General features: G+C 32.3%; 2 protein-coding genes and 1 pseudogene across 6 annotated transcripts; 2 read left to right on the forward strand and 1 right to left on the reverse strand.

Moving 5' to 3' along the window:
- Nucleotides 1-1,738: 1,738 nt before the first annotated feature.
- Nucleotides 1,739-4,899, forward strand: LOC111282066 (very-long-chain aldehyde decarbonylase CER1-like). 5 transcript variants are annotated; one of them, XM_089761382.1, is made up of 10 exons: nucleotides 1,739-1,813; nucleotides 1,938-2,161; nucleotides 2,248-2,480; nucleotides 2,617-2,836; nucleotides 2,919-3,294; nucleotides 3,376-3,483; nucleotides 3,595-3,795; nucleotides 3,916-4,008; nucleotides 4,101-4,283; nucleotides 4,438-4,899. In XM_089761382.1, exons 1-10 carry the CDS (start codon nucleotides 1,754-1,756, stop codon nucleotides 4,600-4,602), a joined length of 1,863 nt encoding a protein of 620 aa, XP_089617508.1. In that variant the 5' UTR covers nucleotides 1,739-1,753; the 3' UTR covers nucleotides 4,603-4,899. The 5 variants fall into 5 exon arrangements, with proteins under 5 accessions (XP_089617508.1, XP_022725724.1, XP_089617509.1 ...); XM_022869989.2 differs by having other exon boundaries at nucleotides 4,110-4,283; XM_089761383.1 differs by having other exon boundaries at nucleotides 2,617-2,824.
- A 7,499-nt stretch (nucleotides 4,900-12,398) lies between these two features.
- LOC111282247 (very-long-chain aldehyde decarbonylase CER1 pseudogene) lies at nucleotides 12,399-12,966 on the forward strand (annotated as a pseudogene).
- A 1,583-nt stretch (nucleotides 12,967-14,549) lies between these two features.
- On the reverse strand, nucleotides 14,550-17,400 carry LOC111282248 (elongation factor 1-gamma-like). Its single transcript, XM_022870256.2, has 7 exons — nucleotides 17,271-17,400; nucleotides 16,755-16,904; nucleotides 16,587-16,647; nucleotides 16,454-16,506; nucleotides 16,264-16,365; nucleotides 15,269-15,785; nucleotides 14,550-15,183 (listed from the first exon to the last, which is right to left on the reverse strand). Exons 1-7 carry the CDS (start codon nucleotides 17,277-17,279, stop codon nucleotides 14,804-14,806), a joined length of 1,272 nt encoding a protein of 423 aa, XP_022725991.2. The 5' UTR covers nucleotides 17,280-17,400; the 3' UTR covers nucleotides 14,550-14,803.
- Between the last annotated feature and the right edge of the window lie 141 nt (nucleotides 17,401-17,541).

Raw genomic sequence — 17,541 nt, forward strand, 5'->3', positions numbered from 1 at the left:
ATTAATCATATATTAAATTGCTAAAATACTTTTGCCATTGTTTTATATAATTTAACATGTGATATTTTATTAAAAATGATCAAAACTGAATGATCAAGTGAACTAAATAGTTATAATTTTTATTAAATAAAAAATTAAGTATTTTATTTTTTAAAATAAAAAATATTTAATTCCCAATGTAGTGGGAATCGCACGCTAGTATATATTGAGTTGAAGTATTTAACGATATTAAAAAAATGAACTTAAAATGACTATTCATAAAATTTTCTTCCTTGCTTGATAGCTGATTTTTTAGAATACGAGAAGGATTTGATTTTTTTTTTTTCGAAGTTATTGATGATATTTAATAAGAAAAAGATGGAGTTAGATAAAAAAACAGATGAGAAATTAAATGAGGAAATAGAAAGAAGGAAATAAATATTGAAAAATTCGTTATACGCATAAATCTCTAAATTAATATTGCCATTGCTATTGAGATATAAATGGCAATCGCCAAAAATATCAGAAAAGTAGATGCAGACACTTCTTCGACGCTGATGATGAATTTATTACCAAAACCTCCAGCAGATAACTTTACAGATAGTGATGCCAAGAACCTACCTGGACCACCAGCACGTCGGTTTCGCTTTTTGTGTGGCAATTATGGGACAAGATGACGTTCCCGTGGTGTCAGATAACATTCGATTGTTTTAATTGACCAGCATCTGACACAACGGATTTCAACTTGTCACCACTAATTGGATTGTTAACCGTTAGCTCCGCCTCTGTTTAGGAAGTTAATTCTAATTTTTCTACATCGAGCTCGGGTTATCTAGGACTAAGGTTCCCATCGCATAAAAATAAATATATTTCCAAAACCAACTGGAGCTCTAGCCTTTATAATTGCCTTGACTTCTTTTCATTCTCACTTTTTAACGAATCACTGATTTAAGTGTTGAATTATAAAACGTTAGAAAAATTTTTAACCTTTATCGTTAACCTATTTTTTTTTTTATATTTTCAGATTTTTATCATTTGTAAATAGCTCAACACCAACACTTAGCATCAAGGCTTTCAAGCATTTGAAATGGAAGGTTGGGACTTAGAATTTGGGTCCGTTTCAAATTAACGCTAATTATCCGGCTTATATTTCCTTCATTAATCGAACTTAAGACATCTAAATTTGTCTAGCTATGATGTATCAGCTTCCACAAAATTGCAGTTTGGATGTTTCTCTTAACTAGTATATGATATTTTGACTTAAAATCTCACTTATAATTTAAATAAATATAGTTGATTATGTATATTCATGTTTGATTTTTTTTGGCCAAAATTCATGTTTGATGTTTGATATTTTATTTCTCTTTCTCTAACAGTAAAAGATAAATTAGTAACATTATATGAAAAGAGACGAGAGTATATATTTTACTTAATATTAATTAGTATTATTGTTTTACTCAGAGCAGATTAAATTAAGATGGATAACATCTTTATTCACTCTTTTTTATTTAATTAATTATATTTCAAAGAGTTTTTTTTTTTTTTTTTTAACTAGATTTCAAAGGGTTAATTTGCTGGCTGTTGTGTTTTTCTAGGTTTGAAAACTAATAATTTTCTCATTGAACATAAACATATCCCCACCCCAACTACCTTGTAACAAACCTTTCATAACGGGTTAATCGTGGTCTTAACTCTTTCAACTAACGAATTGCCACCAAGTAGCATATAAAGCGTCGGAGTGCCGGGAAAATGAAGAAATAAGCAGCAGAGAAATATGGCTACTAATCCCGGAGTTCTCACTAACTGGCCATGGAAACCTCTTGGAAACTTCAAGGTACTGCTTTATTGATTGTTCATTGATCTTCCTTCGGGTAATAATTGTAGTATGCTATATATATATATATATATGTATGTATAATACTCACTGCTTGAACTCATTGGTTTTCATGGTGTGGTAGTATGTTATCTTGGCTCCATGGGTGGTTCACAGCGCTTACTGTCTCATGTGTAAAGGAGAAAAGGAGGCAGACCTTTCCTACCTCATCATATTCCCATTTCTTCTCACAAGATTCCTTCACAATCAGATATGGGTTTCTTATTCTCGTTACAGAACTGCCAAAGGAAACAACAGGATCGTTGATAAGGGCATCGAGTTTGAGCAAGTTGACAGAGAAAGCAACTGGTTAATTACTCCTAATTATTAGCTCTATTGTTTCTCTTTTCAGTTTGAGCCTAATAATGATGGATGGTTTGGCACTTGTTATGCAGGGATGACCAGATCATATTAAATGGACTTCTCTTCTACTTGGGGCATATGATAATACCAAAAGCATCTCACTGGCCTATATGGAGAACAGATGGAGCTATTATCACAATTCTACTCCATGTTGGCCCTGTGGAGTTCCTCTATTATTGGCTTCACAGGGCGCTGCACCACCATTACCTCTACTCTCGCTATCACTCCCATCACCATTCTTCCATTGCCACCGAGCCCATTACCTGTGAGCTAGCACCACCCAAATGGCATTTAGCATTCTTTAAAAGAATAATGATAATCAACTATATATACGTACTCTCATATAATTTATTAATTCAAATGTTACACAAATGAATCACTACATATGGTTCTTTTCGCAGCGGTCATTCACCCATTTGCAGAAGAAGTTGCATACTTCTTGCTCTTTGCAATCCCTATATTGACAATGACATTTACGGGCACTGCTTCCATTGTAGTGGCAGTCGTTTACTTAACTTACATTGATCTAATGAACAACATGGGACACTGCAACTTCGAACTGGTTCCAAACTGGGTTTTCTCTATCTTCCCTCCTCTCAAGTATCTCATGTATACACCCTCGTAAGTTAATTTTCCGTTGATGAATCTCTCTGAGCAGTACGTACCCGTTACCATACTTAAATACTTAACCTGGATATGGCAGATATCACTCTTTGCATCATACTCAATTTCGGACCAATTACGCGCTGTTCATGCCGGTTTACGATTACATTTACGGTACAGTGGACAAGTCCTCAGATGCTTTATATGAGTCTTCACTCAAAAGGCAGGAAGAGTCACCGGACATCGTATATTTGACGCATTTAACTACGACAAACTCCATATATCATTTGCGCCTTGGCTTTGCTTCTTTAGCTTCCAAGCCATTCGCTTCAAAGTGGTATTTGATGGCGATATGGCCTGTGACATGTTGGTCTGTGGTCTTCACTTGGTTTTATGGCCGTACATTTATTTCAGAGAGGAATGCCTTGGATAAGCTCAAACTACAATCTTGGGTGATACCAAGATACGCTATGCATGTAATAAAAACATATTTCTCATCTCTTTTTCCTCTGTAATTCTTTTTTCTTTTAGATTTGATTTACATGAACGTGTCGCAGTACCTTTTGGGAAAGCAAAAAGAAGTTGTCAATAACTTAATTGAAGAAGCTATACTTGAAGCCGATAAGAAGGGAGCAAAGGTGCTGAGCTTAGGCCTTCTGAACCAGGCAATAAGTTTTTACCCAACCTAGCTTTGATTTCATCACTTCTTAATTATTTAAAAGCTATAAAAAAAACCTATTTTCATAATCCTTTGAAATTAATGTCAATTAATGCAGGATGAAGAGCTTAATGGGAATGGAAAGCTCTATATCCAAAGGCACCCTAAGCTTAAAATCAAGCTTGTGGATGGAAGCAGTTTAGCAGCGGCTGTTGTGGTGAACAGCATTCCCGAAGGAACAAGCCAAGTACTCCTCAGGGGCAAGTTCACTAAGGTTTCTTATGCCATAGCCCTTGCTTTATGCCAAAAAGGTGTCCAGGTATTGAAATTTAAAAGGTCAAAATTAGTTAATATTCAAGAATCAAGGTTCCTCTGAAACGGACATGACATGATGGATAGGAAGGAACATCGTAATACAAAGTACAATTTTGATGAACAGGTGGCCATAACAAAAGAGGATAAATACAAGCAGTTCGAGCAGAGTGACAGGTTTGGAAATAACTTGGTTCTTCCAGATAACTATGATCAAAAGGTAAATTTTGTTTGTAAGAATGTGATTAGTGAGAATTTGTAATTAAGACTAGTTAACCTGTTATTAAAACAAAAATAAAAACGGGTAATTAGAATTTCCAGATATGGGTGGTGGGGGAGGGATTCACCGAAAGAGAACAGTTGAAGGCAAAAAAAGGGACATTATTTATTCCCTTTTCACAATTCCCACCAAAGAAAGTGCGCAAAGACTGCTGCTTCCACGCTACTCCTGCCATGGTGGCTCCTAAATCTCTTGAGAACTTGCATTCTTGCGAGGTAAGTATAGAGATCTTCCTAATTTTCTAACCATGCTTTTCGTCTTTGGTAACTGGATATGTGCATGCGTATCAAAATATGCGGCTTAAGTTGCCAGTTTTTACTATTTTTTTTTCTCTTAATTATTGAAGATATGTATATGAATATGATACAGAATTGGTTGCCAAGAAGAGTGATGAGTGCATGGCGGGTGGCTGGGGTCATACATGGTCTGGAAGGATGGAACGTTCATGAGTGCGGTCAAACCATGTTTAGCATGGATAAAGTTTGGAAGGCCAGTCTGGAGCATGGGTTTCGTCCTTTGCCGATCTCCATTTAATCAAAGGACTGGCCTTGTCTCACTACAATACAAGCAAATGCCGGTGTTTAATGCGTATTTAACAATAAATTGTAGTAAACTTAATTATGCACGTGGAAGAATTGAACTGGGTCAATCGTACTTGTATTATGAAATTGAGATGCCGCACCCACTTTCAAACCTGGACAAGAATAGGTAATCAAGAACCAACCGTAGTGTTGTTTCTACCAAATTGAGACCAAAAGTGTGAGAAATGAATGAATTTAGACATTATACAAGAGATAAGGAAATGCTAAACATTCCTGCTTTCCCTTCTTTGAAACATGAAAAGACATCAGAAACCTTCGACTGTCGAGAAACTGTTCCAAACAAGAACAGGAAAAAAAAAAATTAAAACTCATGCTGGTTAAAAACGATAAAAAACAGAAAAACCTCTTTAATAAAAACAAGTAATAAGTTGTAAAACAAAAATAGCAGTTCCTGAATCCGAATTCAGACATCTGACCAGAAAACTTGGTTGTAATGATATCTGAATCTAACTAAAAAATGAGATAGGAGAACATAAGTTATATGGTTACTATCAGAACAGCCTATCTGAATTTTGAAACAGTGAACACGCACAACTCTACCAAAAAACTGACAGGCTAGAGTTAATTTTTCGCTTAAAGCACTTGGCATCCAACAAAGGCTCTCTCTCGAAAGGTTCACAGTCTTCAATCATAACTTGATGCAAATTAAGTACAATTTTGATGATTAACAGGTGGCCACAATAAATGAGTTTATGGAGTTTATTCTCTGAAGGAATCCTCCTACCTTTTACATGCATATAAGAATAAGTTTATGGAATTTGAATGTGAGGTGTTAAAAAATAGATTGTAGAATGTAATTTTGAGGGGTAAATAAAAACTATATGAAAATTTTGAAGAATTACTATAAGGATAAATATGCCTAAGTTTAGATAGAATTAGGTATGAACTATAATTAGATATCAATCCTAACCTAAACAACTTGTTGCATTTTACATTTAAAAAAAAAAGAGAAAAGACAAGAAAAATGGGTGCAAAACCAAACTAAAATCACATTTTACATTAGAAAATTATTTAACTAAAATCACATTTTACGTAGAACATAATTGGGTAAATTCCATCAAATTCCTTTAGTTTTGAATATAATATTTTAACATAAGTCTACTAGTTTGAAAAATAGACAATCCACCCCAACAATTACAAAACTACCCATCAAACCTAAGTATGTTATATTTTTAGATATTATTCTTTATTTTATATATCTATTGAATATATAATAACAAAATTATTTGTATTTAAACATTACAACTTTTTAAATTAGGTTTACTTCTTATGAATGATTTTTAATTTAAAATAAATAAGATTATTATCAATATATTTTCACAAACATATAAATTTAAGTTTAAAATATATGCGAGTATTATAATAACTAAAATCGAATTGACAAATATTTAATTATGATTATTTTCTTTTTTTTTTCAACCAACCTTTCTTCATATTATATCCTTCATGTTCTTTTTTTTAAATTGTTACATGCAAAAAATAATATTATGCACTTAATATATATATATTTATATTTTATACATATAAGTTATTTTTATATGTTGTATCTAAATTTTTTTATTATAGATTTGATATATTTTAGAAAAAAAATAAAAAATTATTATTATTAAATATTACTCTATATGAGTATTTGAAAATACTAATTTTTTAAGGATAAAATAATTTTTAAAAAAGATTTTTAATATGAAAGAATTTAATTTTCCTATAAAATTAAAATTTTGGGACGAATTGTCTATTCTTCTTCGCTTGACAGCTGTTTTTTTTTTTTTTTTTAAATATGAGAGGGATTTGATTTTTTAAAGTTATTGACAACATTTAGCAACAAAAAGATAGGGATGGATGAATGGACAGATGAGAAATTAAATGAAGAAATAGAAAGAGAGACAAAAATAATGGAATGTTGAAACATAAAAGTAAAATTATATAAAAAATTCATGTTCATTGAATCATGAGGGTCAATTATATAAAAAATTCATGTACATTGAATCATAAGGGTCAATTTTTTTTTGGTTATTGGTGACATTTAAAAAAAAAAAAAAAAGAATGGAGTTAGATGAGAAGACAAATGGGAAATTAAATGAGGAAAGAGGGTTAAATTATGCTAAATTTTATTTTTTAAAATTTAAAAATTTAATATCTCTATTATTATTTAAATTTAATCTTCATATTGTTTTAATTTAATTTTAATTTAATTATTAATTTTATTTATTTTTTATAATTAAATATATTAATATATCATTTGATTTACTTATATGTCCGTTGATTAAAATAACATAATACTTTGATTGAATTAAATTTATAAAAATGTTTACGTGGATTAAATGATATGTTAGTGACATATTTTTTAATCCACATCAAATTATATACTTCTTAATTTTTTTCCTAATAATTAACTTGAATTTTTTTAAATAATAAATTTTTAAAAAAATTAATCTAAAACTAAAAGAACCAATCTGAAAAAAAAAAAAAAAGGGAACTCTTTAAAATCTAACTACCAAATCCCCAAATCTTTCTCCAACAAGACGTATCGTTCTCACCCAATCCACAATGGCGGCCATTTCTACCTACGTCACGCAGCTCAGCGAGCTTGATAAGATCAACCGAATTTTCCTTTGGGAAGAAGGCGAAAGTAACAAAAGACTCCACAAAATGAGATGGAGTGAAGTTACAAAACCTAAAGATCGGTGGCCTTAGGTTAAAAAAAAGTCAACCCCTTAATCAAGCTTTGCTCACTAAACTATGTTGGAGAATGACTAACCAATAAATGGACCTTTAGAGTGCTCGTGAATAAATACTTATTTAACGCCCTAAAATCCAACTACCAAATCCCCAAAATCTTTTCTACAAACCCTAAAGCCAAATTGAAAATCCCTTATCCAAATCTAAAATGCCTTCCCTTAAGGCCCCTTATATTCTAAGAACTCCAATCACAGGATTGGAATTTATTACCAAAAACTCAATATTTTCGTATTTTATTGTAACTCGCAAATAACTTTACCGACAGTGGTGCCAAGAATCTACTAAGACCAACGGGATGTTACTATTTGGTCCCATATTTTGTATGGCAATGATGTGACTGTTATTTTATTTTTTGAGGGAAGGTTGAGCGGGGCATGAATGTTAGGTTGTCGTTGGTTAGGGGCATTTTAATGTTCAGAGGATAAAATAGATTCTTTTTTTGAGAGTTTTAAATACATCTTTTTTTTTTTTTTCAAATATATCTATGTTTTTAATTTTTAAATGAAATTATTTAAATATTTTTTATTAGTTTTTGAATATCCATTATTTTTAAAAAATTATAAAACTTCTCGAAAAAATATTTTCAAGAGAAAAAATTGAAAACTTATGGAAAATTATAAGAAAAGAAATTTTGTTAAAATTATTTATAAATTAATGTAATAAAAATTTATTATTAAAAAAATCATAAAGTTTAAAATTAATTAAAAATCACCTTTACTATTTTAATTTTAGAAAAAAATAAAATCTTATAAAGTTCTAATCAAATATTTTATTTCTTGATGTTAAAAGGGTGATGAAAAAATTATCAGGTTTGATTAATATATAAAAGCTAAAACTCCTTAAAACTATATAAATAATACTATTAAATACTATATAATTTTGTCAAAATGCTATAAAATCACCATTGCCATATTTTCGGTTTCATACAAATTTGAGAATCGATAGGAAAGGTGTTGGAAGAATTAGAACTAATTTGAAATTGAAGATTTTTTTTATCAGCATCGCATGCTTATGAATAAAGAGGCAGTATAAGTAATAGTACTAAATATTATATAATTTTATCAAAATTTAATATGTTAATTGGAGAAATTCATCATGATAAGTAGATAGAGAGACTTTTCTAGAGAATTCTGTTTAATTAAAATTATTATAAAATTTTAATAATCACTACAAAAAATATTTATTAAAAAATAATAAATTTTAAATCTACAAAAAATTATATTTGATATTTTATCTTTAATTTAATTAAGGTCTCATAAGATATTATTCTTTCTCTAAGATGAAAATAGTAAAAGTAATTTTTTATTAATTTTAAAATTTATATTTTTTTAAAAACAACTTTTTTATTACACTTATTTACAAATAATTTTAATAAATTTTTTTAAAGTTTTCATAAAATTTCGATTCCACCACTCTTGAAAATACATTCCTAAGAAGTGTTATAATTTATTGGTACTGCATTTTTTAGATATGTTATTATTTTTCAGAAATAAAATTTTGAAAGTTATAAAATTTGTGAAATTGATATTTTAATAATTTTACTTGCAAAAAATTTTGAAAAAAATAAGGTGTATAAAGCAAAAACGTGGGTGCATTTAAAATTCTCTTTTTTTTTTTTTTATAATGTAAGTTAGTTGCTAAGTGGTTGTAATTTGGTTATTTTAGTTGATGTGATATGTCGGGTTAATCTGAATTTTTGGGATTTATATCAATTCGATTATTTTAATTGACCACCAATTGGGACATGGAGATTTCAACTTGTTACCCTTGATTGGATTGTTAACTATCAGCTCAACTTTTGCCTACGATGTTAACCTTAATTTTTTATTAATTTTTTTAGGTTTATGCTCTACTTCGAGTAAAGATTTGCCCGATTTTGATTTGTGCATATAGGACAAATGATCCAATACCATGTCTTTTTGCTATGATTTCATTTTCTTTTTATTTTAATTTAATTCCTTTTTCTTTTTCTTTCATGTTTTTATCAAATATTCAACATATTTTTCATATTATTTGATCATTAACAGATTGAAATAGCTCTTATTTATATTTATAATTAAAAAAAAATTATGATTATGATATAGGTGGTAATCATAAATATATTACCAATTGGGTTTTTTTTCAAAATAAGGCCTAGATACTTCATTGTATTGGTCCAACCAAGCCAACCATAAATCATTCTAATTGAAAATATTAATCTGAATACACCCCTAGAAATGGATCTCTAATTGCACTTCATTACACTTCACACTACAAATTTTTTATAATCCAATCAATCTTTATGGGACAAAACAGGGGATATCTCAATCGGGCAAGAGAACGAGAGAATCCCATATGACTCAATATATTTGACAAGTCGCACTATAAGTCAACCCAACTTGCATTGTCATCTCCTAGAACTTGAAAAGAAACCCTTAGAACACCAACAGGCATAAAGGAAAAAGATTGTAATATTATATTTCATTTTGATTATGAAAGCATAATACGTAATAATTGTCTTGATAATATATAAAATTATATTTCACTTTGATTGTGAAAGCATAATACGTAATAATGATTTTAATAATATGAAATATTTGGGTTATCTAACCCTAAGGTTCCCATCGCAAAAGTATAAATATATTTCCTATACCAACTGGAACTCTAGCTTTTATACTTGCCTAGCCTTTTTCTCATTTTCACTTTTTAATTAAGCACTGATTTAAGTGTTGGATTACATACGTCAAAAAAATTTTTAACCTTTATCGTTAACCCATTTTTTTTTTATGCTTTCAGATTTTTACCATTTGTAAACAGCTCAACACCACCATTTAGCATCAAAGTTTCAGGCAATTGAAATGGAAGGTTGGGAATTGGATTTCGGGTCGGTATCAAACTAACGCTAATTATTCAGCTTATATTTCCTTTTTTAATCCATGTTAGGACGTCCAAATTTGTTTGGCTATGATGTATTATTTTCTGCAAACTAGTATATGATATTTTGACTTAAAATTTCTCTTATAATTTAAATAAATATACTTGATTATGTATATTCATGTTTGATTTTTTTTTTTGGCCAAAATTCATGTTTGATGTTTGATATTTTATGTCTCTTTCTCTAACAATAAAAGATAAATTAGTAACATTGTATGAAAAAAGACGAGAGTATGCATTTTGCTTAATGTTAATTAGGATTATTGTTTTACTCAGAGTAAATTAAGTTAAGATGAATGACATCTTTATTCACTCTTTTTTATTTAATTAATTATATTTCAAAGAGTTTTTTTTTTTTTTTTTTAAAGTAGATTTAAAAGAGTTAATTTGCTAGCTTTTGTCAAGAAAAAATCAGTTTTTGTAAGTTTTACAGTAACAAAACTTTCACGTCATTAATAATGTGGGTTGGGTATATTTTATATAAGATTTATATTTTATATATATATATTGTTATTAATTCACATATTATAACATTATTAACGAATAAATTTTAAAAAATTAAAAATATTAAAATGTACGTGGTAAAAATTAACTTTAAATTATTTTTAAAAAATTTTTTAACTTTTAATTTTACTCGTTAATAACATTTTAACTTATGATTTAATGATAATATAAAAAATATATATCATATCAGGCCAGAGCCAGATTAATATCAGGACGTAGAAAATCTTGCAGGGATTTTGTGTTTTTCTAGGTTTGAAAACTCGTTCCTCAATAATTTTCTAATTGAACAAAAACTTATCCCCACCCCAACTACCTTGTGAGAAACTTTTCATATCAGGTCTTAACTCTTTCAACTAACGAATTGCCACCAAGTAGCATATAAACCGTGGGAGTGTGGCGAAAATCAAGAAATAAGCAGCAGAGAAACATGGCTACTAAACCTGGAGTTCTCACAACTGGCCATGGAAACCTCTTGGGAACTTCAAGGTACTGCTTTATTGATTGTTCATTGTTCTTCCTTCGGGTAATAACTGTAGTATGCTATATACATACATACATATATATATATATATGTATAATACTCACTGCTTTGACGCATTTGTTTGCATGGTGTGGTAGTATGTTATCTTGGCTCCATTGGCGGTTCACAGCACTTACTGTTTCGTGAGTAAAGGAGAAAAGGAGGCAGACCTTTTCTACTTCCTGATATTCCCATTTCTTCTCACAATATTCTTTGACAATCAGATATGGGTTTCTTATTCTCGTTACAGAAATGCCAAAGGAAACAACAGGGTCGTTGATAAGGGCATCGAGTTTTAGCAAGTTGACAGAGAAAGCAACCGGTTAATTACTCCTAATTATTAGCTCTGTTGTTTCTCTTTTCAATTTGAGCCTAATATCATGAAAATGATGGATGGTTTGGCACTTGGCATGCAGGGATGACCAGATCATATTAAATGGACTTCTCTCCTACTTGGCGAATATGATAATACCAGGAGCATCTCACTTGCCCATATGAAAATCAGATGGATTTATAATCACAATTCTACTCCGTATGGGCCCTGTGGAGTTCCTCTATTATTCGCTTCACAGGGCGCTGCACCATCATTACCTCTACTCTCGCTATCACTCCCATCACCATTCTTCCATTGCCACCGAGCCCATTACCTGTGAGCTAGCACCACCCAAATGGCATTTAGCATTCTTTAAAAGAATAATGATAATCAACTATTTATACGTACTCTCATATAATTTATTAATTCAAATGTAACACAAATGAATTACCACATATGGTTCTTTTGGCAGCGGTCATTCACCCATTTGCAGAAGATGTTGCATACTTGCTCTTTGCAATCCCATTATTGACAGTGGCTTTTACGGGCACTGCTTCCCTCGTAGCTGTATTTGGTTACGTAACTTATATTGATCTCATGAACAATATGGGACAGTGCAACTTCGAACTGGTTCCAAACTGGGTTTTCTCTATTTTCCCACCTCTCAAGTATTTCATGTATACCCCCACGTAAGTTTTCCGTTGATGAGTTTCTCTGAGCCATTATGTACCCATTACCATGCTTATATACTTTACCTGAATTAAACTGTTTGTTTTTGTGGTATATGGCAGATTTTACTCTTTGCTTCACACTCAATTTCGGACCGACTACTCGCTGTTCATGCCGGTTTACGATTACATTTATGCTACAGTGGACAAGTCCTCAGATGCTTTATACGAGTCTTCGCTCAAAAGGCAGGAAGCGTCATCCGACATCGTATATTTGACGCATTTAACTGCGACAGACTCCATCTATCATTTGCGCCTTGGCTTTGCTTCCTTAGCTTCTAAGCCATTCGCTTCAAAGTGGTATTTGATGGCGATATGGCCTGTGACATGTTGGTCTGTGGTCTTCACTTGGTTTTATGGCCGTACATTTATTTCAGAGAGGAATGCCTTGGATATGCTCAAACTGCAATCTTGGGTGGTACCAAGATACACTATGCATGTAATAAAAACATATTTCTCATCTCTTTTTCCTCTGTAATAATTTTTTCTTTTAGATTTGATTTACATGAACGTGTCGCAGTACCTTTTGGGAAAGCAAAAAGAAGTTGTCAATAACTTAATTGAAGAAGCTATACTTGAAGCCTATAAGAAGCAAGCAAAGGTACTGAGCTTAGGCCATGTGAACCAGGCAAGAAGTTTATACCGAGCCTAGCTTTTAATTTCATCACTCCTTAATTATTTCAAAGTTATTTAAAAAAGCTTATTTTCATAGTCCTTTGAAATTAATGTCAATTAATGCAGAATGAAGATCTTAATGGGAATGGAGAGCATATCCAAAGGCACCCTAAGCTTAAAATCAAGCTTGTGGATGGAAGCAGTTTAGCAGTGGCCGTTGTGGTGAACAGCATTCCCGAAGGAACAAACCAAGTACTCCTCGGGGGCAAGTTTTCTAAGGTTTCTTATGCCATAGCTCTTGCTTTATGCCAAAAAGGTGTCCAGGTATTTCAATCATTCTAAAGGTCAAAATTAGTTCATGTTCAAGAGTAAAGGTCGCTCTTAAACAGCCATGACATGATGAATAGAAACATCATAACTTAATGCAAATTAAGTACAATTTTGATGATGAACAGGTAGGCACAAAAAATGAGGACAAATACAAGCAGTTCGAGCAGAGTGACAGGTTTGGAAATAACGTGGTTCTTCCAAATAACTACGACCAAAAGGTAAAGGTAAAAAAGAATATGACTAGGTTGTAAGAACTCGTTAAGATCAGTTAAATTGTTATTAAAAAAAAAATAAATATCTAAAGCATTTGCAGATATGGTGGTGGGGGAGGGATTCACTGGAAGAGAACAGTTGAAGGCAACAAAAGGGACATTATTTATTCCCTTCTCACAATTCCCACCAGAGAAAGTGCGCAAAGACTGCTACTACCACACTACTCCCTCCATGGTGGCTCCTAAATCTCTTGAGAACTTGCATTCTTGCGAGGCCAGTATAGAGATCTTCCTAATTTTCTGACCATGTTTTTCATCTTTGGCAACTGGATATGTGCATGCATATCAAAATATGTGGCTTAAGTTGCCAGTTTTTACAATTATTTTCTCTTAATTATTGAAGATATGTATATAAAAATGATATAGAATTGGCTGCCAAGAAGAGTGATGAGTGCATGGCGGATGGCTGGGATCATTCATGGTTTGGAAGGATGGAACGTTAATGAGTGCGGTCAAACCTTGTTTAGCATGGATAAAGTTTGGAAAGCCAGTCTGGAGCATGGGTTTCGTCCTTTGCCAATTTCCATTTAATCAAAGGCCTGGCCTTGTCTCGCTACAATACAAGCATATGCATTACTCAAAGATTGTGAAATCTCTACAAGCAAATGCCCATGTTATATGCCAATGTAAAAAAAAAATCGTAGTAAACTTAATTATGCACGTGGGAGAATTGAACTGGGTCAATCGGACTTGTATTATGAAATTGAAATGCCGGTCCCACTTTCAAACCTGGACAAGAACAGTTAATCAAGAACCAACCATAATGTTGTTTCGACCAAATTGAGACCAAAAGTGTGAGAATTAAATGAATTTAGACAGTGTGCAAGCGATAAGGAAATGTTAAACATTCCTGCTTTCCCTTCATTGATACAAGAAAAGACATTAGAAACCTTTGACTGTCGAGAAACCGTTCCAAACAAGAACAGGAAAAAAAAGTCATGCTGATTAAAAACGATAAAACGAGAAATACTTCTTACCAAAAACAAGTAATAAGTTGTGAAACAAAAATAGCACTTCCCGAATCCGCATTCAGACATCTGACAAGAAAACTTGGTTGTAATGATATCTAAATCTAACTCAAAAATGAGATAGCAGAACATAAGTTATATGGTTGGTTACTATCAGAACAGTCTATCTGAATTCTGAAACAGTGAACACACACAACTCTACCAAAAAACTGACAGGCTAGAGATAATTTATCACTTAAAGCACTTGGCATCCAACAGAGGCTCTCCCTCGAAAGGTTCACAGTCTTCAATCATCTGATTGACCCGTTCCTTCTGGGCTTCGTCTGAAATGTCAACCTTCTTCCACTCATAGAGTTCCATGTCATAGCACTCATCAAGGACAAATTGAGGAATCTTTTGCCCACGGAAAAGCCATAATCCCTTGACCTTGAATGGAGGCTCAGCCCCAATCACCAACATCTTCCCAAATGCATACTTGCGCGCCAAATCCATTCTCTGAAGGAATCCTCCTACCTTGTTCATAGTGACAAATGAGACTGTATTCTCCTCATTGTACTTGTAGTCACAGAACCAAAGTGAGTATCCCTCAGGATCATACATGTCCCAGAATCCTGTAATACACGAGAAAAAAGTATCAGAAATCACAGTCCAAAATATCTTCATTAAGAGGAAGAGAATTACAATCAAAACAAATACCTTTAATTGCAACCTCACGGAAATTTGTCTTTGTATTAGAGTACAACCTCTTCCAATCATCCAGTACCATCTTACTGGGAGGCAGCAAATCAAGAGGATTCTTTGGTTTGGGCTTTGGTGCCTCTTCCTCCTCACCAGCCTCTGTCTTTGCTTGCTGTTTCTCGACCTCCTTTTTGGCTTCTTTCTTTGGTTCATCCTTGGCCTTTGATTTAGTTTCCTTTGGCGGGGCGGCAGGCTTCTTCGATGCAACAGGTGGCACAAACTCAGCCTGCTTCACTTCACCAAGAATCTTCTTTAAATTTGGTTGATTAACCATGGTCCAGAAGTACCTCTCAACATGAGGGAACTCTGAGGTAAAAGTCTTAGTCATGATCTGGGAGAAACCCAAATAGAGGTTGCATGTCATGATGATGTCAGCAAGGCTGACTGAATGTCCAACCAGGTAGGTGTTGGAAGCAAGGTGAGAGTTTAAAGCGCCCAGCGCTCTCCTCAATGCAGCAATAGCGGCTTCCTCAGCCTACATGCAAAATACTCAAATAAATTAAAAAATAAAGTAAAACTAATGGGTAAAACTGACACTATCAAAGGAATGGGGATCCAACATCCTAATCTCTTCAAAATAAATAAAAAAGAAAAAAAAGAAAGCCAGCCTAGTTGATAATCAATTCAATGAGAATGCTTTTGTACCAAAATTACTTAGATTTCTATTTACTCATGTCCATTCATTTCAAGAAACTATGAACAGAAAAACACTACCATATTAAGTGCCTACTGGAGTTGTTGTCCTGCTACAATTTAATCCTCTTTAAAATGTATAAAACAAAAATCATAAACTAGTAATCCACACTATTTTTCCCATCTCTCCTTGAAATGCTTCATCTTATAATTGTAAAGAAACAATACCACGTATGATCTTAGCAAATAAAACCAAATTAAAATGACACAAGAACCCGAGGAGGAAAAAAGTGTCAAAAGCTACAGTAAATATAACTTACAGGAGGAAGGTAAACACCATATCCCATTCTTGGATAGAACCATTTTGAAATATTAGCATCAACTTCCATTGATGCAAAATCAATCCACTGCTCAATATGACCCTGAGAAAAATCAAGCAAATATATACAAACAATAAGGACAACAGTTTAAAATAACAACAAGAAGATCATGGTAGTAGAAAAATCTTACAAAATCAATCAATGTAGAACTACATAGAGGGTTGTCAGCCTTTAAGCGAGCAACTGCAAAGGAAAGGATACCAATAAGTAAGCAAACATTAACAGAAGAAAATGTAAGCTATGAAGTCAGCGTGTCTTCTAACCATAACGCGCAATAGCGTTGCTCTCAAATATAGGACCCTCAGGTGTTTCCAACACGGGAACCTAGAAAATTCACAGATATTTTTTCAGTAAATTATAAAGAAAAAGGCTACAACTTACATATACAAAAGTATTTTCTCTAAATTTAATCCATTAATAGGTATGGTTACCTTCCCCATAGGGTTCATCTTGAGGAACTGAGGAGTCTTATTTGAGACACCCATCTCAAAGTTCTCAAACAATTTGACCTCCACACCACTGTATTCAGCAGCAATGAGTGCCTTGAAGGCATTTTTGTTTGTTTTTCCCGCATGCAAAACCTGCATGTAAATCGAACAACCACATTAATGAAGAACAACCAAATGATTTAAAAAGTTAATTCCAATATCAACCACCACCACAAATCCTTACAAAAAAGAAAACTATTAATCTAACCAAAAAAACCAACAAATGATTTTTCTTTTCAGAATTTTTTTTAAAGATCATTCATTTTCACATTCTAATACCGTAACCAATCGCCACTGATCTAACATTATATTCCATTTTTCTACTTCCATTGATCCAAAATGCTACTTAAAAATATCACTTTGAATTGCACTCACTTCACCGTAATCATTTCGTTTCTATTCTTTTTTTAACAGCTAAATTACCAAAATCACTGAAAATTAAAAAAAGAAAAAACTAACCAGAGCCATGGCTTGATTGAAAACAAGGATGCTCTGATTTCAGATCTCGAAACAAAATGAAAATGTATCAGTAACTATTTTCCAAGATAACGCGTGTTAAATAAGAGGGAACCTTGAAGCTGCAGCGAACAAGAGAGTGTGAGAAAAAGTAGAGGTAAATATTGGAGGCGTACTAGGGTTTTTCTAGAGTGATAAGAGGGGCATATGCGTTTGGAATCTTTTTTTGATCCGTTCGGATATGGGTTCGGATCCATGTCCAGATTTGTAATTA

The sequence above is a fragment of the Durio zibethinus genome, chromosome 5 (genome assembly GCF_047325235.1).
Source record: "Durio zibethinus cultivar Kanyao isolate XHJ-2024 chromosome 5, ASM4732523v1, whole genome shotgun sequence".
NCBI lineage: Eukaryota > Viridiplantae > Streptophyta > Magnoliopsida > Malvales > Malvaceae > Durio > Durio zibethinus.